A 23,640-nucleotide genomic window follows, 5' to 3' on the forward strand; every position below is an offset into this window, starting at 1 on the left:
AACATACTGAGCACTCTGCAAGTACTGGGATTGCTAGAGTTCTAAAAGTACTACAACGTAGTAGTAGTAGTACAACAACGTTGTGTGTTATGAGGTTAAACTCTTCTCACATCAAAGATTCTGCAGTTTGTCTTTTTACAGGTTTTGATGATAAAAAACAATAAGTCCACATTTAATCACAATGTGGACTAAATGCAGTGGCGTCCATTTAGGGCGATGGGCGCCGCCCTCCTGGCAATCAGCCAATTATCTATTAACTAACGGTATTCAACAATTGTTGTCTAAAAACAATACAATTTGTTCAGAATGATATATTATTAAATATGTAAAAGAATAATGTATAGATAGATCCATGAATGCTGCAGGGACATCACACATGGAGAAACATGTGAGCAGCGCATGGCTGCTCAGTTTACTGCAGATCCTCCGTGTCACACTTTCCTCTGCCTAATAAAGCACAACAACAACATCAGCCGTGGTGGACGACACGGACTCATTTGTAATTCTATTGGTGTGGAATACATAAATGTGTGAATAATATACGTAGTTGGCCAAACATCGTTTTGACAAACTCAAAATTATACAAAAATATTTATTTGCATGATGTTCAAATCTCAGTATTTAAAACAAGTTCATTACACTGGAAAAACATTCAAAAAACAAATCAAGGAATATAGTTCTGTCAGCCGTCTTTAGTCTTGGCTCTGATGAAGGGCTTGTGTAGGATGTGGTGCAGTCGCCGCGCCTGTGAAGACAAATACAAATATTAAGTTATTTTAAACATGTTTGTGTCGTGTTTTTCACAGTGTTTTTCTCACTTTCTGAGGCCCGAGGCCTGGACACAGGAGCAGCTCTTCTGTCGAGGCCTTGATGATTCCTTCTACAGACTCAAAACATCAAGATAAAAAGACATTACTTTACAACATTAAAGGAGAATTTGTACTCGAGTAAAGTACTGTTACGTGGCTAAAAAGTACTGCTACAAAATGTGCACATATATTACACGCATATATTCAGCCTTTTATACAGTGGAATTATTAAACATTTTAAAACACATTTTTGAAACCACAATCTGCATATTGTTTGAGCTCTGGCCAATCAGAGCAGGCCATGTATTGTGTGTTATGAAGGTTATTTTGAGTTTTCATTACCAAAGCTTTTATTTCATTTTTTATTTGAATTATGTGAACATGAAGTCAAAATGTGCATTAAATATGTATGTAAAAGATACAATGTTAAAAATAATATAACGCTTTAATGTTTAATGTTGGGTTTGTTAAAATACTGTTTTATATTTCAATGTATAAAAATACAATGTTTTAAAGTGTATTTGAACATTTGCTCGTTACTTCAGAGCTTCTGCCTCTTTCATTTCCTTTGAAATCAAAACATGACAGAAAATAAAAAGGGATTTTGGCTCTAATATTTAAAAAAGGTAAAGAAAAGCTCTCAGTCATTTGTTTTGTTTAATCTGAATGTATTTATCTTTTACATTTGATAAATGTCAATTAGAGTTCAGTTCTTCATTGTTATTGAAGTCTAAAATAAACAAAGCCAATTAAAATGATCCATCTTCTTCTTCCTCTTTATCCGGGGCTCGGTCGCGGGGGCAGCAGTCCGAGCAGGGACTCCCAGACTTCCCTTTCCCCAGACACTTCCTCCACCTCCTCCGGGGGGATCCTGAGGCGTTCCCAGGCCAGTCGAGAGACATAGTCCCTCCAGCGTGTCCTGGGTCTTCCCGGTGGGACACGCCCGGAACACGCACAGTGGTAAAGCATTTTCAGCTCTTGTCAAGGAGACAACCTCAGCCAAATGTGTGCGGATAAGACATGTTTTTGATGAGGAAATACAAATATAAACTGCTAAAAAGCTCTAAATAAATAAATAAAATACAAATAAATGGGAAGGAGGTGTATTTGTTGGCACTTACTGAGAAGGTGGACAGCAGCGTGATGGCATCAGTCTTACTGATGGACTTCACCGTCGTCATACAGTCAGTTATCTTCAAACAAACAACAACAACACTGTGAGCAACATACTGTAATCTAGTACATGTACTGTAATCTAGTACATGTAATGTAATCTAGCGCACCATGCAGGTCAGAAAGTTAACAATAAGTTAAGAGACGCATGTCCCTCAGCCGGGCCACAACTGGACCACATCTGATCAACATGATTTTTGTATTTTTTCATTTGAAGTGGGTCAAATTGCTTATAATAAAAGTAATCAAATGAAAATTGCTGCTGTAAGTTCATTATTTGAATAAGTCATGTAACTTGCTATGATCCAAGGTTTTGAACAGGCGTGATACTGGTGTGTGGCCACAGGGGGCACATCTGATGTTGCTCACAGTCAGTGGTCCCTAAACTATGGCCCGCGGGCCACATCCGGCCCGTTGGGCCTTTCAATCCGGCCCACCAAGCCTATCCAAGTTATATTAAAAAATGTTTTATTTTTTTGCCGTAGGCTTTATTAGACAGTAGATGGAATGAGAAAGAAAGGAAGGGGAATGATGAGAGAGAAAGGAGGACATGCAGCAAATGTCGGAGTCGGGATTCAAACTCATGATACTGTGGCTGTTCATTTTACCTTTCACCTGTAATGCTCACATTTCCCCAAGAGATGGCCATTGTTCCCCCTAAGCTGCAGAAAATAAAATTCACCACAAACGGCCATCGGGGCCAATCAAGCAGGAAGCGCAAGTGTTTTACACAGTAGAAGACTCATGTGGACAGTAGAAGACTCTTGTGGACAGTAGAAGACTCTTGTGGACAGTAGAAGACTCTTGTGGACATTAGAAGACTCTTGTGGACAGTAGAAGACTCTTGTGGACAGTAGAAGACTCTTGTGGACAGTAGAAGACTCTTGTGGACAGTAGAAGACTCTTGTGGACAGTAGAAGACTCTTGTGGACAGTAGAAGACTCTTGTGGACAGTAGAAGACTCTTGTGGACAGTAGAAGACTCTTGTGGACAGTAGAAGACTCTTGTGGACAGTAGAAGACTCATGTGGACAGTAGAAGACTCATGTGGACAGTAGAAGACTCTTGTGGACAGTAGAAGACTCTTGTGGACAGTAGAAGACTCTTGTGGACAGTAGAAGACTCTTGTGGACAGTAGAAGACTCTTGTGGACAGTAGAAGACTCTTGTGGACAGTAGAAGACTCTTGTGGACAGTAGAAGACTCTTGTGGACAGTAGAAGACTCTAGTGGACAGTAGAAGACTCTTGTGGACAGTAGAAGACTCTTGTGGACAGTAGAAGACTCTTGTGGACAGTAGAAGACTCTTGTGGACAGTAGAAGACTCTAGTGGACAGTAGAAGACTCTTGTGGACAGTAGAAGACTCTTGTGGACAGTAGAAGACTCTTGTGGACAGTAGAAGACTCTTGTGGACAGTAGAAGACTCATGTGGACAGTAGAAGACTCTTGTGGACAGTAGAAGACTCTTGTGGACAGTAGAAGACTCTTGTGGACAGTAGAAGACTCTTGTGGACAGTAGAAGACTCTTGTGGACAGTAGAAGACTCATGTGGACAGTAGAAGACTCATGTGGACAGTAGAAGACTCATGTGGACAGTAGAAGACTCTTGTGGACAGTAGAAGACTCTTGTGGACAGTAGAAGACTCTTGTGGACAGTAGAAGACTCTTGTGGACAGTAGAAGACTCTAGTGGACAGTAGAAGACTCTTGTGGACAGTAGAAGACTCTTGTGGACAGTAGAAGACTCTTGTGGACAGTAGACGACTCTTGTGGACAGTAGAAGACTCTTGTGGACAGTAGAAGACTCTAGTGGACAGTAGAAGACTCTTGTGGACAGTAGAAGACTCTTGTGGACAGTAGAAGACTCTTGTGGACAGTAGAAGACTCTTGTGGACAGTAGAAGACACTTGTGGACAGTAGAAGACTCTAGTGGACAGTAGAAGACTCTTGTGGACAGTAGAAGACTCTTGTGGACAGTAGAAGACTCTTGTGGACAGTAGAAGACTCTTGTGGACAGTAGAAGACTCTTGCGGACAGTAGAAGACTCTTGCGGACAGTAGAAGACTCTTGCGGACAGTAGAAGACTCATGTGGACAGTAGAAGACTCATGTGGACAGTAGAAGACTCATGTGGACAGTAGAAGACTCTTGTGGACAGTAGAAGACTCTTGTGGACAGTAGAAGACTCTTGTGGACAGTAGAAGACTCTTGTGGACAGTAGAAGACTCTTGTGGACAGTAGAAGACTCTTGTGGACAGTAGAAGACTCTTGTGGACAGTAGAAGACTCTTGTGGACAGTAGAAGACTCATGTGGACAGTAGAAGACTCATGTGGACAGTAGAAGACTCTTGTGGACAGTAGAAGACTCTTGTGGACAGTAGAAGACTCTAGTGGACAGTAGAAGACTCTTGTGGACAGTAGAAGACTCTTGTGGACAGTAGAAGACTCTTGTGGACAGTAGAAGACTCATGTGGACAGTAGAAGACTCTTGTGGACAGTAGAAGACTCTTGTGGACAGTAGAAGACTCTTGTGGACAGTAGAAGACAGTAGATAATGAATCATTATTTAATGCATTTGTTGCTTTGTTACAAGTTACAGGTCAAATCTTGCGTGTAACACACCATATTTTCCTGGCCCCGCCCCTCTCCTGGCCCCGCCCCTCCCCTGGCCCCGCCCCTCCCCTGGCCCCGCCCCTCGGCCAAATTTTAGAACCCAATGTGGCCCTCGAGTCAGAACGTTTGGGGACCACTGCTCACAGTGGTCTTTCTTCAGTGGGTCCAGCTTGTGTGTTTGCCCCGACACTCCTGATGAATGAGGGACACAATACATACACAATACTGATAATACTGAATATTCTAAATAACCTACTTAGAATACTTTAAGTTGCATTGTATTATAGTGTAGAAACAGAGCAAAGGAATAAACAGCTTTATATCTGTTTCACCACTTATTTATCCCAAAAGAGAGAATGGAAAGGTTGCACACACACAAGAGCTGTATTACTTTTGTAATTTAAAAAAGGAGAGGCGGGGCTTGGTCCCCCATTAGACAATTGGAAACAAATGATGGAGTCTCAATTGATGGGACAGAATGAAAATGCAGATGATGTCCTATTATATTTGACCAAAGCACAAATGTCCATGTGCATCTGCGATTACATCATTACTTTTGGTAATATTGCAACGTCGGAAATGCAGCTATTTGTTCCGGCCCAATTACAGGAGTAATATTATCCAGCAGAACTTCTGTGTGTACAAATACACTGATGAGTAGTAGGATTTGTTCTTCCAGAAGAACATTTTTACCTTTGCTCTAGGTCTAGGACAAAGCCACTAGAAAAAGCTTCTAACAAACCTTGGACAGGTAGTTCTTCTCCACTTGTTCCTTCAGCAGGTCAGCAGGCTTCTTCTCGTAGGACTTGTATGTTTCCAAGTATCTTCCTGCTTCTTCTGAACTGAGCACAGAAAAGAGAGGTAAAAAGACGCCTGTTCAGATCAACACCCCAGCTCAGCTCCTGCAGGTGCCGCTCCAGCTCCTGCAGGTGCCGCTCCAGCTCCTGCAGGTGCCGCTCCAGCTCCTGCAGGTGCCGCTCCAGCTCCTGCAGGTGCCGCTCCAGCTCCTGCAGGTGCCGCTCCAGCTCCTGCAGGTGCCGCTCCAGCTCCTGCAGGTGCCGCTCCAGCTCCTGCAGGTGCCGCTCCAGCTCCTGCAGGTGCCGCTCCAGCTCCTGCAGGTGCCGCTCCAGCTCCTGCAGGTGCCGCTCCAGCTCCTGCAGGTGCCGCTCCAGCACCTGCAGGTGCCGCTCCAGCACCTGCAGGTGCCGCTCCAGCACCTGCAGGAGCTGTATAATTGGTCAGGAGGAGATGTATAAACCTAATGCAGCTGCTTGGGATACTGTTGAGTTTTAGTTCAGCTTATTTTGGAGTTTAAGCCGAAGTTGACTCTTCTCATCTGGGCGTAACATGGAGGTACACGGATGGTGTGAAACGCTGAGAAGTGTGGTAAAGTTAGGCATCTCAGCAAGACATTTGGGCTGAAAACCAAAGTGTGACCTTGCTGTGGGTGAAGTGAGAGCGTTTGTGTGCCTGAGGAAAGAGTTTTATTTGAGGATTCCACTCGCAGTCAGCTGACTATGGGAGGCAAACATCTTCTGCCCTCTCAGAAGTTTATCATCTCGTCACACCCATAACAATCACAAGGAGTTTTAAAGAGGTGCTTTAAAGGGAAAAGCACCACTCACTTTGGCCCTTGCGTGTGTGTTAATTGAAGTGTTAGGTGATAGGAAAAGGTGCCTTGTGTAGGCTCTGCAGTGGTAATGTCTCATTTATCTGAAGCACTATTTTCACCAGTGCAGAGGGCAAACTATTGTAGACGGGAAGCTCACAGTGCATTACTACTTTACAGCATCGACCCCTCCGAACTGTCACAAATAGTCCCTGTTTTGTACCTGGTCTATTCCCGGCTGCACGGGAGGCTCTGAGGGTCTAGTCTTACCCTTGCTAACATTGCTAATGCCAACACTGCAACCTGTGGCACGGTCCAGTAAACCTGATGCTACAACCTGGCTAGAGCTGGACTCCAGCTCCTCCAAACAGCAGATCCGCACCTCTAACTGAAGCATGAGTAGTTATCACTATACTTCACGCACTTGTCGTCAGAGATGGAGCCTGGGTTCTGACTCAACATATGAAAACTTGAGCAGGTAGAGGCAGGGGAAAGTGTAGCTCTAAAGCTAGCGGCTAGGCAAGGCTCAGGCAAGGCTCGCTCAGACTGAGGCCAGAGAACAAGGGGGTTTAATCCACAATATACTGAACGAAAGTGAGCTGGATGAGACTCCAGGTCGTTTATGGAGCAATCAAACTTTAAGTTGGATAACATGAAATGCCAAAGATAAGTATCCAAATCTAGTTGTAAAACTAAACTAAAAAAAGCTCACCTCCAGGCCAGGACCAGAGTGCAGTTGGCCATGATGCAGATTCGAGCCAACTCCTTCAAGACGTAGTGAGGATCGTTCTGTGGACGACAACAAATATGAACTCAAATTCCCAATCAAAGACATAAAACATTGACATTTCGGCGAGTATCTGTCATCCTTCTTCACAGCAAATGTGTTCAAAAAGTATAGTCAAAAGTGTAGAAAATCAAAACCAAAAAGTTGATGCTTGTGCATCTTAAAGGCAAACACTGGCATCCACTGCATGTGCGGCTGAGGAGCTGTGTTTCCTGTTGTGTGTTGTGTTTCCTGTTGCGTTTCCTGTTGTGTGTTGTGTTTCCTGTTGCGTTTCCTGTTGTGTGTTGTGTTTCCTGTTGCGTTTCCTGTTGTGTGTTGCGTTTCCTGTTGCGTTTCCTGTTGTGTGTTGCGTTTCCTGTTGCGTTTCCTGTTGTGTGTTGCGTTTCCTGTCGTGTGTTGCGTTTCCTGTCGTGTGTTGCGTTTCCTGTCGTGTGTTGTGTTTCCTGTTGCGTTTCCTTTTGTGTGTTGTGTTTCCTGTTGTGTGTTGTGTTTCCTGTTGCGTTTCCTGTTGTGTGTTGTGTTTCCTGTTGCGTGTTGTGTTTCCTGTTGCGTTTCCTGTTGTGTGTTGTGTTTCCTGTTGCGTTTCCTGCCGTGTGTTGCGTTTCCTGTCGTGTGTTGCGTTTCCTGTCGTGTGTTGCGTTTCCTGTCGTGTGTTGCGTTTCCTGTTGTGTGTTGTGTTTCCTGTTGTGTGTTGTGTTTCCTGTTGCGTTTCCTTTTGTGTGTTGTGTTTCCTGTTGTGTGTTGTGTTTCCTGTTGCGTTTCCTGTTGTGTGTTGTGTTTCCTGTTGCGTTTCCTGTTGTGTGTTGTGTTTCCTGTTGCGTTTCCTGTTGTGTGTTGTGTTTCCTGTTGCGTTTCCTGCCGTGTGTTGCGTTTCCTGTCGTGTGTTGCGTTTCCTGTCGTGTGTTGCGTTTCCTGTCGTGTGTTGCGTTTCCTGTCGTGTGTTGCGTTTCCTGTTGTGTGTTGTGTTTCCTGTTGTGTGTTGTGTTTCCTGTTGCGTTTCCTGTTGTGTTGTGTTTCCTGTTGCGTTTCCTGTTGTGTGTTGTGTTTCCTGTTGCGTTTCCTGTCGTGTGTTGCGTTTCCTGTCGTGTGTTGCGTTTCCTGTCGTGTGTTGTGTTTCCTGTTGCATTTCCTGTTGTGTGTTGTGTTTCCTGTTGCATTTCCTGTTGTGTGTTGTGTTTCCTGTTGTGTGTTGTGTTTCCTGTTGCGTTTCCTGTTGTGTGTTGTGTTTCCTGTTGCGTTTCCTGTTGTGTTTCCTGTTGCGTTTCCTGTTGTTTCCTGTTGCGTTTCCTGTTGTGTGTTGTGTTTCCTGTTGCGTTTCCTGTTGTGTGTTGCGTTTCCTGTTGTGTGTTGCGTTTCCTGTCGTGTGTTGCGTTTCCTGTCGCGTGTTGCGTTTCCTGTCGCGTGTTGCGTTTCCTGTCGCGTGTTGCGTTTCCTGTCGCGTGTTGCGTTTCCTGTCGCGTGTTGCGTTTCCTGTCGCGTGTTGCGTTTCCTGTCGTGTGTTGCGTTTCCTGTCGTGTGTTGTGTTTCCTGTTGCGTTTCCTGTTGTGTGTTGCGTTTCCTGTTGTGTGTTGCGTTTCCTGTCGTGTGTTGCGTTTCCTGTCGCGTGTTGCGTTTCCTGTCGCGTGTTGCGTTTCCTGTCGTGTGTTGCGTTTCCTGTCGCGTGTTGCGTTTCCTGTCGCGTGTTGCGTTTCCTGTCGTGTGTTGCGTTTCCTGTCGCGTGTTGCGTTTCCTGTCGTGTGTTGCGTTTCCTGTCGCGTGTTGCGTTTCCTGTCGTGTGTTGCGTTTCCTGTCGTGTGTTGCGTTTCCTGTCGTGTGTTCACACGTGGCTTCACTAAATACTTCAGAGTTGAGCAGAGTTTGGGGAATATCATCATTTGCTCCAAGAGTTGCGTCTGGATGATTTTTACCGGTGCAGGTTTGGTGTTTGTCCTCCTTCCGGATAAAGAAATATTTAGGTATCACTCTAGCATAATTTCTAATTGTTTCCTATTCTACATCAGCCGCCTAAAGTTCAGCTTTGTTTCACTTTTGCATCGTGCGTCCAACCCGTGATTCACACACTTCATGTGGTCATTTTCACTGTGGACCTGGTGCAAGTCTGGACATCCTGCTCCGGCTGTGCTTTTGTGAGCTTACGCACCTAAATGTTGTAGTGTGTGGTATGTTTAGGCCCCAGAACTAGTAGAAGACCATATGGGAACATGTATAATTGTGTGTTGAAGATGACTGTCTTGAATAAAGGCATTTTTATTATCATTGTGGTTTCGAAATTGGTATTTTATTATCGGTTTTCAAATTTAAACAACGGAACATGACAGAGAGAAACTTCACAGGTAAAATGGCACAAGACATCTAAAAAAGTAAAACTCACGGCATAAATTGTCCAACATTTAGGTAAATAACTACATTTTCAAATTGAGTCTTAATGTCATTTACAATGTAAGTACTTCCATTTGATTCACACATTTCTTCTGTACTGCCACCAAAAGGGTTCATCTCGCTCTAGATGTCAATCGGTCGTATATTTATTTTATTTATTGTGCCTCCAGTTCCTCTTGAATTCAATGAATCTAATGTAAAATATTGGCAACAGGGCATAGTAGTGTGACTAGTCATACCTGAAAGTCCAGGAATCTGAGATTGAACACTTTATACCACTCCTAAGTGAAGCCATCGCTCTTCAGATTCAATTGTTCAATCTCGATTGTGCTCTGTATTTTCAAAACTGTTATTTCAGCACCTATTTTTTCATTTTGATGAGTAAATTGAGGGTATCCAGAAAATAATCCTGGAATTTTAGAGAAAATATTTTTGTAGGAAGATTCAATTGCATTTGATTGCATTTGGTTAAGATTACATTATTCTGCTAGTCTCATATTTGAATTAAAGATTGCTATTTCAGCGTTTTGTTTTCTAAGTTTCCAAACTAGTAATTGAGAAAATGTTGATACCAACGTGGCATGTGCTCTAATTTGAGCCAGTCAAACACTTCCAGTGTTAAACTCACCACATCCACCTGCAGCAGCAGAACTCGCAGGGCAAAACTAGACCCCAGATGTTTAAGACGCTCGTGGATGTAGTTCGGGTTCAGGTTGTGATATCGCACACTGCAAATTCATCACAAAATACAGGTTAGTAATATTATTGTTTATTTGGTTCGGGACAGTGTTTGTTAATGAACATACATGATATGCATGCTGTAAACACGCCATGGGCTATAGGCCATAGGCTAGCTCTCAGAAAGGGCCTAGAATCCTGGGAAATACTTTTTATTATGGTTTCTATCAAGTAAAATAGTTAAACTTCTTCCACCAAAAGTTCCTCCAGCCGGAACTTTTCAGTTAGTGGGTAATGGTCTTTTGAAGTTTGGAAATGTATGAAAATATGCAAATATTAGCCTCTCATAGCATCTTTCACTCAAATTATCTCAGAAAGTTAAAGGGTCACACTCTTCATTTTTGGCACAAAGACAGACAATACTATGAACTATGAAAAGTTATAATTTCAAAATGATCTCATATTGAAAGAAGCTCACCATGGGGCCTCATTTTTCACATGCTGCATTTCAGATTCGACTTCATGGGCCCCTTAACTGATACTAATAACACAATATTAAAATAAGTTCCAAATTCTTTATAATAAGTTCCAAATTCTTTAATATAGACTTAAGGGGGGTGCATCAAATAAAAAATATATACACAAATTCAATAATCAAACAGTTACGGTAATATAACGAGCTCCACAATAGGCTCCTTTCATAACTATCAAATGAAAACTGTATCTGGACAAAAGATCTGGACAAATTGTGATGAAATAGGGCATTGTCTCTAAAGTGTCTCATCATCATCAGTCATCACCATCATCAAGAATGTCCTCTTGACCAGCTGTTCTGGAAGATTTTGGTGTTTGTTTATAGCCATCAGAAGCAAGAGAGACGATGTCTCTGCAGATGGACACAAGCTGGACTTCAATCTGGCCTGACACTTCTTCAAAGTAGGATCTTCTGATGCACCCATTATCCAGGCAAGGAGGTTCAAAAGTTCTTGAGGCACAACATTACGGATATTGGGGACATTTCACTCCTCAGAAGTAGGAGGCCACGCCCACTGAACACCTGGGAGCAGAGTACAGTGTGTGGAGTAGGTCTGACTGTGGACCATATGGAACAATTACACCAGACTACACATTTAAAACTACTTATACAGTTTACAGGTTATCTCTATGTGTCTTGTTCAATGTTCTCTGTGTTTTTTTTGTATATAAAAAAACAGGGGGAAAAAGAAAAAAGACAAAAGGCACCTGAGGAAGAGAGCGCAGGTGGTCTGGCCAAGGACATAGTCTGGGACCACTTCTCCAAACTCCCACGGGACGCGATGGACATACTTCAGAATGGGATTTCCTCTCTAAAAGAATACAAGATCATATTTAAAGTAATGTAGTCACTCTTTGATTCAGATAAACAAACTATCTCTCTCGCCCGTTCTGTTACATGTGAAGTGTTCAGATTCAAGACAGATAGAGACTGTGTGTGTCCCTCGTGTCCCTCGTACAAATAATGCCAAAAAGTCATATCTCAGAAAAAATATTTCAGGCGTCAGACCAAATAACTTAAGGAAAATAACAATCACAAATGACACAAATGACACAAATGACACAAATGAATAAACACGTAAAATGTGGACTGCTAAACATTAGAGCAATTTCCTCCAAATCGCTCTTAGTTAATGAATTAATTAGTGACTATAACATAGATCTTCTAGCTCTAACTGAAACGTGGCTTCAACAAGACGACTACGTCAGACTAAATGAGTCCACCCCACCCACCCATGTTAACTTTCAGACTGCCAGGAGCACAGGCCGAGGTGGTGGTGTGGCAGTGATCTCACACTCAAGCCTACTCATGAGCCCTAAAACTAACAATGCATTTCACTCATTTGAAAGCCTCATGCTGTCGATCACATGTCCAAATATGAAAAACCAAAAAGGAGTTTTGTTCATAGTTATCTACCGACCTCCTGGTCCCTATTCAGAGTTTTTAACAGAGTTTTCTGACTTTATATAAAACTTAGTGTTAGCCTGGGATAAAATAGTTATAGTTGGAGACTTTAATATCCACGTGAACATGAGTGATGACTCTCTCAGTAATGCCTTCAGCGCCTTGTTAGACAGCATTGGTTTCACTCAGAATGTAAATAAACCGACTCACACTCACAAGAACACTCTGGATCTTGTCCTAACGTATGGAACAGAGATTAGTGACCTCATTGTCCTCCCTCAAACCCCTATATTGTGAGATCATTTCCTAATTACCTTTCAGTTTATTCTTAAAGATCATCCAGTCCCACAAAATAAAGTTATAATGAAAAGGACAATATCTGAAAAATCTATCTCAAAATTCAAAGAAATAATAGAGCCAATATTCAGTGACATGTCATGTGATCATGTCATGTGATCATGTCATGTGATCCTGCTGAGAACAGCTTTAGTCCCAGTTTAAGTGATCAATGTGTCGACTTGACCATGAATTCTCTGAAGTCTGCTCTTGACGTTGTCGCGCTGTTAAAACAGAAGGTCATTAGGCCAAAGCGCGCCTCCCCATGGTACAACCAAGAACTGCGTTCACATAAACAAAGAGTTAGAAAGTTAGAGGGATTATTTCGTCGCTCTCACACCGAAGAATCCCTAAAAGCAGGAAAAGTTGCCTGCTGTCCTATAAGCAGGCTCTGCGTAAGGCTCAAACCAGATATTATTCAAATCTAATAGAAGTCAACAAAAGTAACACTAAATTCCTTTTCAGCACTGTAGCTAGGCTAACAAACTGTCACAGTGCAGTAGAGCCCTCAATCCCAGCTACACTTAGCTCTGATGATTTCCTCCTATTTTTTAACAATAAAATAAAAACAATCAGAGATAAATTAGATGAAATTACCCCCGCTATTAGCCCTGAACTAGCCCAAGCTGTAAATCTAACGTCCCAGATAAATCCACCTGTAAACCTAGAAAGGTTCACAGCTGTTGATCAAGCAGAGATAACTTCAGCCATTATGTCCTCTAAAAGCTCAACTTGTGTCCTAGACCCCATTCCAAGCTCCTCAAAGACATTCTTCCCCTAATTATAGACCCTATTCTTAATATAATAAATACTTCACTCCAAAGTGTTTATGTTCCACATCCTTCAAACATGCAGTCATTAAACCTCTTCTGAAAAAGCCTAATCTAGATCCCGACCTATTGGTAAACTACAGACCTATTTCAAATCTTCCCTTCGTCTCTAAAATCCTTGAAAAAGTTGTAGTAAAACAGCTTTGTCGCCACCTGCAGGACAATAACTTATTTGAAGTTTTCCAGTCAGGGTTCAGAGCCCACCACAGCACTGAAACTGCACTAGTTAAAGTCACAAATGATTTGTTATTAGCCGCTGACGATGGACTGGTCTCAATCCTGGTTCTGTTGGACCTCAGCGCAGCGTTTGACACCATCGACCACAACATTCTACTGCAGAGGTTAGAATGTGATGTAGGTGTTGGAGGAACAGCCCTCAGCTGGTTTAAATCCTATCTATCTGATAGGTTCCAATTTGTTAATGTAAACCAGAGCTCCTCACCAAGCTCTAAAGTAATTTACGGTGTGCCACAGGGTTCGGTACTCGGACCAATTCTGTTTACTCTTTATATGCTACCATTAGGCAACATTATCAGAAAGCATGACATTAACTTCCACTGCTATGCAGACGACACTCAGCTGTATTTATCAATGAAACCTGATCAGAGCGATCAAGTAGACAGACTTAGTACTTGTGTGAAGGAGATAAAAACCTGGATGACACTAAACTACCTGCTTCTTAACCCTGAAAAAACCGAGGTCATTGTGCTTGGCCCTAAGCATCGACGAGACTCTCTATCTGAGCAGATAGTCACACTGGACAATGTCAGTGTAGCCTCCAGTTCTACTGTAAGAAACCTTGGAGTCTTATTTGACCAGGAGCTCTCATTTAAAGCTCATATAAATCAAGCTTGTAAAACAGCCTATTTCCATTTGCGCAACAAGAGCCAAAATCAGAAGAATCCTGCCTAAAAGTGATGCCGAAAAACTTATCCATGCATTTGTAACGACTAGATTAGACTACTGTAACTCCCTGCTTGCAGCGTGTCCTAAAAGCTCCATAAAAAGCTTTCAACTGGTTCAAAATGCAGCAGCAAGATTACTAACAGGAACAAAAAGAAGAGAGCACATTACGCCAGTGCTGAAGTCTCTTCACTGGCTCCCCGTCGAGTCCAGAATCAAATTCAAAATTCTACTCTTGACCTACAAAGCCATAAATGACATGGCCCCATCCTACCTCAAAGATGCTATAGAACCATATCATCCAAACAGAGCTCTTCGCTCTCAGAATGCCGGCCTTCTGGTGGTGCCAAGAGTCTCTAAAAGTACTGTAGGAGGTAGAGCGTTTAGCTACCAAGCTCCTGTGTTATGGAATCAGCTCCCGACCCATGTTAAATATGCTGACACAGTCTCTTCATTTAAGTCCAGGCTTAAAACGTTCCTCTTCGAAATCGCTTATGGTCAGACCAGTTAGGAACAGAAACATAAACCCACAGCTTTAGCTACGCTGCCCTAGGAGTAACTATGCTGGGGGAAGTATGACAGCTTGAGCACTATCCTCTTCTTCTTCTGACTACTTATGCTATCAAACAATATTTTTTGATTCCACTTGCAAACTGTTCACCGCCTTCTTTTCTTTCTCTCACTCCTGAGGACCTGTGGACCCAGATGCCCCTCCCCTGGTGAAGTGGTCCCTGCCCTGTGTGGACGGTCCCTCATCTGCCTGAAGAATGGGCCCAGCTTGCCTCCGACGGTCCCTCATCTGCCTGAAGAGTGGGTCCAGCTCGCCTCCGACGGTCCCTCATCTGCCTGAAGAGTGGGTCCAGCTCGCCTCAGTCGGTCCCTCTTCTGCCTGAAGAGTGGGTCCAGCTCGCCTCAGTCGGTCCCTCATCTGCCTGAAGAGTGGGTCCAGCTCGCCTCAGTCGGTCCCTCATCTGCCTGAAGAGTGGGTCCAGCTCGCCTCCGACGGTCCCTCTTCTGCCTGAAGAGTGGGTCCAGCTCGACTCAGACGGTCCCTCTTCTGCCTGAAGAGTGGGTCCAGCTCGACTCAGACGGTCCCTCTTCTGCCTGAAGAGTGGGTCCAGCTCGACTCAGACGGTCCCTCTTCTGCCTGAAGAGTGGGTCCAGCTCGCCTCAGACGGTCCCTCATCTGCCTGAAGAGTGGGTCCAGCTCGCCTCCGACGGTCCCTCTTCTGCCTGAAGAGTGGGTCCAGCTCGACTCAGACGGTCCCTCTTCTGCCTGAAGAGTGGGTCCAGCTCGACTCAGACGGTCCCTCTTCTGCCTGAAGAGTGGGTCCAGCTCGACTCAGACGGTCCCTCTTCTGCCTGAAGAGTGGGTCCAGCTCGCCTCCGACGGTCCCTCTTCTGCCTGAAGAGTGGGTCCAGCTCGACTCAGACGGTCCCTCTTCTGCCTGAAGAGTGGGTCCAGCTCGACTCAGTCGGTCCCTCATCTGCCTGAAGAGTGGGTCCAGCTCCAGTCTCCTTGTGTCCGTCTGTCCGTCTGTGAGAGTCGGATCTCTCCTTCACTGGAACTCCTCCAGGTTTCTACGCTTTTTTTCCCAAAGAGGTTTTTTTTGTAGTTTTTCCTGGCCGAGAAGGAGAGTCTAAGGACAGAGGACCCTGGGACATCGTCCCTCGCCACCACAGACATTGTCTGACTCCATCGCCACCACAGACATTGTTGATTCATTTCTCCCTGTGGCCCTCAGAGGCAACTGTTGTTGTGATTTTGGGCCTTACAAAAATAAATTGATTTGATTTGATTTGATACACAGGGGAACCCCTATACATTTAGTTCAATATATGTTTTGGTTGAAACACAATGATAAATGAACTTGTGTCTTATTAGTTGCAACATAACAGACTGACACATTTTTAGTGCTTCAATCATTAATAATCATGAATCACTTTGACAAACACTTGGCTCCACTCCACTCATCCACTGCTGCTTTCAACACATCTGCAATGTGTGCCCTGGTGTGGGTTTGGTGTATTGTTCAGGTTTGCAGGACATACGACTTCATTTCCCAGTCCTCGTTTATGAAATGTCCCGTGAACGTCATGAAGGACTCGGTGAGCCTTGATGCCCCACTCTTTCTGCAAATTCAAGTACAGACTCAACTTGGGTCTGACCAGGAATCATTTCACACTGGAGAGACTCAGACAAACACGGAAAGGCGGTGGTGGGTCGCAGGACGGTCTGAAGCAGCCGAGTCAGCTGCCTGAAGGTTTATGGGATCGCCTGTGCGCTGCAGAGGAGGGACTTGGGTGCGTTGATTGAGGATGGGGAGCAGGTGCGAGGGGCGATGTCCCGGTGGCCCCCTGTCCTTAGAACCTCCTTCTGTCCTTAGAACCTCCTTCTGTCCTTAGAACCTCCTTCTGTCCTTAGACCCTCCTTCTGTCCTTAGACCCTCCTTCTGTCCTTAGACCCTCCTTCTGTCCTTAGACCCTCCTTCTGTCCTTAGACCCTCCTTCTGTCCTTAGAACCTCCTTCTGTCCTTAGAACCTCCTTCTGTCCTTAGAACCTCCTTCTGTCCTTAGAACCTCCTTCTGTCCTTAGAACCTCCTTCTGTCCTTAGAACCTCCTTCTGTCCTTAGACTCTCCTTCTGTCCTTAGACCCTCCTTCTGTCCTTAGAACCTCCTTCTGTCCTTAGACCCTCCTTCTGTCCTTAGAACCTCCTTCTGTCCTTAGAACCTCCTTCTGTCCTTAGAACCTCCTTCTGTCATTAGACCCTCCTTCTGTCATTAGACCCTCCTTCTGTCCTTAGACCCTCCTTCTGTCCTTAGAACCTCCTTCTGTCCTTAGAACCTCCTTCTGTCCTTAGAACCTCCTTCTGTCCTTAGAACCTCCTTCTGTCCTTAGAACCTCCTTCTGTCCTTAGACTCTCCTTCTGTCCTTAGACTCTCCTTCTGTCCTTAGACTCTCCTTCTGTCCTTAGACCCTCCTTCTGTCCTTAGACCCTCCTTCTCGACCAGGAAAAACTACAAAAACCTCCTTGGGAAAAAGTAGAAACCTGGAGGAGTTCCATGTGAAGGAGAGATCTGACTCTCACAGACTGACAGAGTTCTGTATCTTTAACCCTTGGGGCACGCCAGTATATACATTTTCTAATCCACATTCACTCTATTCAAGAATAGACTGCTTTTTTTTTATTCTCGATAAAGACAGATCTAAATTCACTGAAGCAGATATAGGCACAATAGACCTAAGTGATCATGCTCCTAGCTACATTTCTGTAGAGTTAGAGGAAAGATGAAAAAACACTCTGGAGGTTCAATGCAGCTGCTTAACAAACCTTTGTTTAAGGAAAGGACAAATCACAGCCATGGTCTCCGAAAATAAGTAACAAAAGGGGGAGCGAAATGATAAGCAAGAAAAAATGTAATTGTTGGAGGAACCAACCATTCCAAAAAGGGGTGTTCTAAAATTCTACAATAAATTAAAAGATAAGAGGAGAAATGAATGATCTGACTTCACAGGAAATAGTTGAGAAAATGCTCTTTACCAAACAAAGTGAGATATTATGAGAGTGGATCAAAACTGTCTAAAATACTAACTTGGAAACTTGGAAAAAACAACAAGCTGAAAGAACAATTTTTGAAATACGGGACAGGCAAAATGATGTCATCTTAAAGGCGCAATGGACGATTTTTCGGCGATTTGAGAACTCAGGTGAAGTGCTCATGCCACTCCCCCGTGCGCATGCCACTCCCCCGTGCTCATGCCACTCCCCCGTGCTCATGCCACTCCCCCGTGCGCATGCCACTCCCCCGTGCGCATGCCACTCCCCCGTGCGCATGCCACTCCCCCGTGCGCATGCCACTCCCCCGTGCGCATGCCACTCCCCCGTGCGCATGCCACTCCCCCGTGCGCATGCCACTCCCCCGTGCACATGCCACTCCCCCGTGCACATGCCACTCCCCCGTGTGGACAGATACAACACACACATGCGTTTGTTTATTAGCAAAACGGAGCGCATCGCATCTCTCGTCTCCCATAGATTTCTGTCCACTTCTGCGTCAGCTCCAACTGTCTTTCTCCATCTTCATTTTGTCCCGTACACTGAGGGAACTATATTATGATAGATCAATGCGCTTAGGCACGCGGAAACGTGGGGAGGAGCCGCACACGGCTGCAGGTGAGCGGTAGGTGCGTTTTATGATTGATACGTGGCAGGACTAATGATTTATCCACGCCACGAGGAAATAAGACTCAGATTTGTGCCAAAAAAAATCGTCCATTCAATCTTTCAGCCTCACCAAGTCTAGCACGCTCTTGAGTTTTTTAATTTATAATTATTATTTATTTTATTTCCTGTATCATTTGTTTTGCTTTTTGTTGTTGTTGTTGTTTACCCCCTCTTCTGGTGTAATAATTGTTGTTGAGTTTGTGTACGTTTTATGTTCTGATGAAAGATAAAAGAGTTTTTAAAAATAATTATTAAATAAATAAATAATAATAATAAGGCCCGAAGTCACTGGGATAGGCTCCAGTCACCCGCGACCCCGAAAGGGAACAAGCGGTAGAAAATGGATGGATGGATGGATGGATAATAATAGTAATAAAAGAACCTGGCAATCATTCAAACACTGCATGCATGTTGTGTGTGAAATTACCTGCCGTGGACTGACAATAATGCTGCTCCCAGATCCCACAGGTTTGGGTCCAGAAACATGGATGGAACTGGTCTTCTGGACGCCCTCGTCATTTGCCTCTTCTGTAGTTCTGGTGCAGTCCTGAAGCATCTCACCATCTTTTTCCTCTTCAGATGGCGCTGAGTTCAGACCTTTAGCACAGTCTCCAGGCCCGGGCAGCTTGGAGGAGGGTCCGTCTGTGGAGCTGATCTTACTGTGGATGACGTACTCTGCGTAGGACAGGGGCTGTTGTGCAGGTGCTGGAGTTGAAGACTCGCCGCTGGTTTCGTCTCGATTTGAAGACGACTTGAACTGTGGCTTTGGCTGCGATAAACATATATAAAAGGGACATGTCTCGATCAGCCGACTTGATTATTGGTGATAGTTGTGATTAACTATTACTTTAGTTCAGATTTAGGGTAAGGTGAAAATGAAGAAATGAACCAGGACTTAACTAACGGGCCTGTTACAAATAAAACAATTAAGTTGGATTTATTACTACAAAACTTATCACAATAAATGCTAATATTGTTAACCACTGACACAATAATGCTAAAACACACTACTCCACTTAAAATAGATAATATAGTAAAAAAAATGTTCTCCGCCAAATAAAACACTAAGTACTCAGTATCAATAACTAGTCCAAGAAATGTGTGGGGGGAACAAAAATATGTTATTAAAAGGATTCTGTTCAAAAGTTGTAAACTAAATGATAGAACGCCTGAACTAACAAATATTGTGTTTGTACAGCTCTTAACTACAGGATTAGGGATGTGCAATATGGTAATAAACATATTGTCGTGATCTCATTCTTCTCTTGAACGCAGCTCTCGCTCAAACAAAGAAACGTTGTGGTTGCAATTCTCCAATCGGTCTGAATTTTCTACTTCTTTGCAACTATAATGTCAAAATACCAGTAAAAATATCAAAGACAGACACTTCTAGCTTGGGCACTTATATACAAACATAACTTATATACGAGCATAACTTATATACGAGCATAACTTATATACAAACATAACTTATATACGAGCATAACTTATATACGAGCATAACTTATATACGAGCATAACTTATATACGAGCATAACTTATATACGAGCATAACTTATATACGAGCATAACTTATATACGAGCATAACTTATATACGAGCATAACTTATATACGAGCATAACTTATATACGAGCATAACTTATATACGAGCATAACTTATATACGAGCATAACTTATATACGAGCATAACTTATATACAAGCATAACTTATATACAAGCATAACTTATATACAAGCATAACTTATATACAAGCATAACTTATATACAAGCATAACTTATATACAAACATAACTTATATACAAACATAACTTATATACAAACATAACTTATATACAAACATAACTTATATACGAGCATAACTTATATACAAACATAACTTATATACAAACATAACTTATATACAAACATAACTTATATACAAACATAACTTATATACAAATATAACTTATATACAAATATAACTTAAATACAAACATAACTTATATACGAGCATAACTTATATACGAGCATAACTTATATACAAACATAACTTATATACAAACATAACTTATATACAAACATAACTTATATACAAACATAACTTATATACGAGCATAACTTATATACAAACATAACTTATATACGAGCATAACTTATATACAAACATAACTTATATACGAGCATAACTTATATACAAACATAACTTATATACGAGCATAACTTATATACAAACATAACTTATATACAAACATAACTTATATACAAACATAACTTGTATACGAGCAGTATCTATCTCTGTATCTACCTGCGTTGCATCAATGGAATTTCCCCATGTGGGACAATAAAGGAATATCTTATCTTGTATACGAGCATAACTTGTATACGAGCATAACTTGTATACGAGCATAACTTGTATACAAGCATAACTTGTATACAAGCATAACTTGTATACAAGCATAACTTGTATACAAGCATAACTTGTATACAAGCATAACTTGTATACAAGCATAACTTATATACAAGCATAACTTATATACAAACATAACTTATATACAAACATAACTTATATACAAACAAAACTTATATACAAACATAACTTATATACAAGCATAACTTATATACAAGCATAACTTATATACAAGCATAACTTCTCTCATAATGTCTTTATCTGGAATAACAAATACATCTCATACGCAGAAAGTCCTTCTTTTATCCTCATTGGTGGATCAGCTTCTGGACAGTGACGGACATTTGCTGAGGTTCAATGAGACAACCTGTGACTCCTAAAGGATGTGACGTTGTATTTGATGCTGTCTGGGACTGACACACACTGTCTGTGACCAACACACACTGTCTGTGACCGACACACACCGTCTGTGACCGACACACACTGTCTGTGACCGACACACACTGTCTGTGACTGACACACACTGTCTGTGACTGACACACACCGACTGTGACTGACACACACTGTCTGTGACTGACACACACCGACTATGACTGACACACACCGTCTGTGACTGACACACACTGTCTGTGACCGACACACACCGTCTGTGACCGACACATACCGTCTGTGACCAACACACACTGTCTGTGACTGACACACACCGACTATGACTGACACACACTGTCTGTGACTGACACACACTGTTTGTGACTGACACACACTGTCTGTGACTGACACACACTGTCTGTGACTGACACACACTGTTTGTGACTGACACACACTGTCTGTGACTGACACACACTGTCTGTGACTGACACACCGTCTGTGACTGACACACACTGTCTGTGACTGACACACACTGTCTGTGACTGACACACTGTCTGTGACTGACACACTGTCTGTGACTGACACACTGTCTGTGACTGACACACACTGTCTGTGACTGACACACACTGTCTGTGACTGACACACACTGTCTGTGACTGACACACACTGTCTGTGACTGACACACACTGTCTGTGACTGACACACACTGTCTGTGACTGACACACACTGTCTGTGACTGACACACACTGTCTGTGACTGACACACACTGTCTGTGACTGACACACTGTCTGTGACTGACACACACTGTCTGTGACTGACACACACTGTCTGTGACTGACACACACTGTCTGTGACTGACACACACCGTCGGGAGATAAAGAACAACAGAAGAATATGTGCTCTATATCAACAATATGTCGTCCTGTGCCCTGGACTTTGAATCAACGTTTTTTTAAATAAACAATAAGATGAAAGATGTCTCTTCTAAATTACTTTGTAGAATTTATCCCATTAATCAATTTATGCTACGATATATTAAAACAATTGACCCCAACTGCACTTTTTGTAAAAAATAGCCTGAAACAATTTGTCATCTTTTTTGAGAGTGCACTATTATAAAACCCTTTTGGAAAGACAATTTATAATACTTCACGTTAAATCCAACTTTAGATTCAAGTTTGAACATATAATTTTTGGTTTTCATGACACAAATGGAGACTATAAAAAGAAAATGGCAATTAATTTATTTCTTATATTTGGCTAATTCTACATTCATCAGAATTACTTTTTTCCCTGTTCTTATTGAACAGACTGATTTGCTCACCATATCCAAACCAAAAAGCCATATTTATTTGTAAATTGTATGTCTCTAAATATTTTTGATGTATGAAATGTAATTGGTTAAGCTTAATAAAGAACCAGAATAATAAAATAAGAGAAAATCCGATCATCAAAACACCCGGTGAAACGTCAGTGAGAATAAATGTTGTATTTCGAAGACATACGTTTCTCTCCGTCAGACATTTTTTTCAGAGCATAATTTCTCTTTTAAAAACCTGCACGGGTGAGAACAATAAGAACTAAATCGGATTCCTCACATCAGATTGAAATAATCTGAGAACTCCAGAAATGAGATCATCGGATTTTGATCGTGCACATGAACACTGCACCATTGTAGGAGGAATCACGCATCATCTTGTCTACATCAGGACCAATCTGCGCAGTCTGTGTCATTGAAATGCACATTCGAGCACAAATATGTAGTTTGAACGAGTTTGTGGAAGGTTGGTACAGTGTCATCACCAAAACAAAAGTATATTAACTGGACTAATCCTAACGCAAAGAGGACGCACCGGGGATCTTTCTGTCGTGAACGCGCTGTCGTCCAGGTTGATGTTGAATCTTTTCTTCATATTTGTGTAATTTAGCTAGAAAAGAAACAACCGCTGTTCCATCTGTCGCAGAGTTCCGCCCGGTCTTCTTCTTCTTCTTCTTCTTCTTCTTCTTCTTCTTCTTCTTAGTCTTCTTCTTCTTCGTGTAGATTTCCGGCAGTCTAGGCGCGGTTGGCGCATTGCTGCCCCCTCGCGTCTGGCGGTAAAACAGCGCCATCGTAGTCCTAGTGTAAGTTTCAATGTTTGACAGGCAAAATGTGCTCCCATCAAAACTTGACATATCCCCAGTGTCCGGTTATTCCTTTGTTTAGCCAAGATTTAAAAAAATACATTTTCTAAGAACAAAAAGCAAAAAAAGATACTCAAACATGAAATATCAAACAAAACACAACCAGAGAAAGAAAAAGAGACATAAATAAAAAGACATCCCACAAATCAGTTAAAACTACAAACAACTAGAACCCAAACATATGTCCACAATTGTCAATTTTCAAACTGATTTGTTTTCCCCATTTGTCGAATGTTCATTATAACGTCCTTGATTGTTGGTGTGTTTTGTGTCATCCATTTTTTTGTGATTGGCTTTTTTGCTGGAGCCAGGAGGAGGCTCCAGAGAGCTGCTGGTTGTGTCCATGGCAGGAGTCCTGAGGCCCAAATACAGAATTCTGAAATCCAGTGGAATGGTGATGTCAACAATTGTCTGTAAGGCTGTG

The 23,640-nt window shown here is 42.6% G+C and overlaps 1 protein-coding gene across 1 annotated transcript; it reads right to left on the bottom strand.

Annotated features, from left to right (window-relative positions):
- Positions 1–646: 646 nt before the first annotated feature.
- Positions 647–23,020, bottom strand: LOC140359137 (DNA excision repair protein ERCC-1-like). Its single transcript, XM_072444005.1, has 9 exons — positions 22,889–23,020; positions 18,707–19,048; positions 11,287–11,390; positions 9,995–10,094; positions 6,913–6,989; positions 5,334–5,433; positions 1,931–2,002; positions 819–887; positions 647–745 (listed from the first exon to the last, which is right to left on the bottom strand). Exons 1-9 carry the CDS (start codon positions 22,946–22,948, stop codon positions 683–685), a joined length of 987 nt encoding a protein of 328 aa, XP_072300106.1. The 5' UTR covers positions 22,949–23,020; the 3' UTR covers positions 647–682.
- Between the last annotated feature and the right edge of the window lie 620 nt (positions 23,021–23,640).

This window comes from Eucyclogobius newberryi, unplaced genomic scaffold, assembly GCF_026437365.1.
Source record: "Eucyclogobius newberryi isolate DKJ021-1_F unplaced genomic scaffold, fEucNew1.0.hap1 SCAF_14, whole genome shotgun sequence".
Lineage (NCBI taxonomy): Eukaryota > Metazoa > Chordata > Actinopteri > Gobiiformes > Gobiidae > Eucyclogobius > Eucyclogobius newberryi.

Coding starts and splice junctions, on each gene's coding strand:
- LOC140359137 (XM_072444005.1), bottom strand. CDS start 22,948: ATGAAGAAAAGATTCAACATCAACCTGGACGACAGCGCGTTCACGACA. Junction 2,003..5,333: donor AGAAGAACTACCTGTCCAAG/GTTTGTTAGAAG, acceptor GTTTGTTTGAAG/ATAACTGACTGTATGACGAC. Junction 888..1,930: donor CGCTGCTGTCCACCTTCTCA/GTAAGTGCCAAC, acceptor TGATGTTTTGAG/TCTGTAGAAGGAATCATCAA.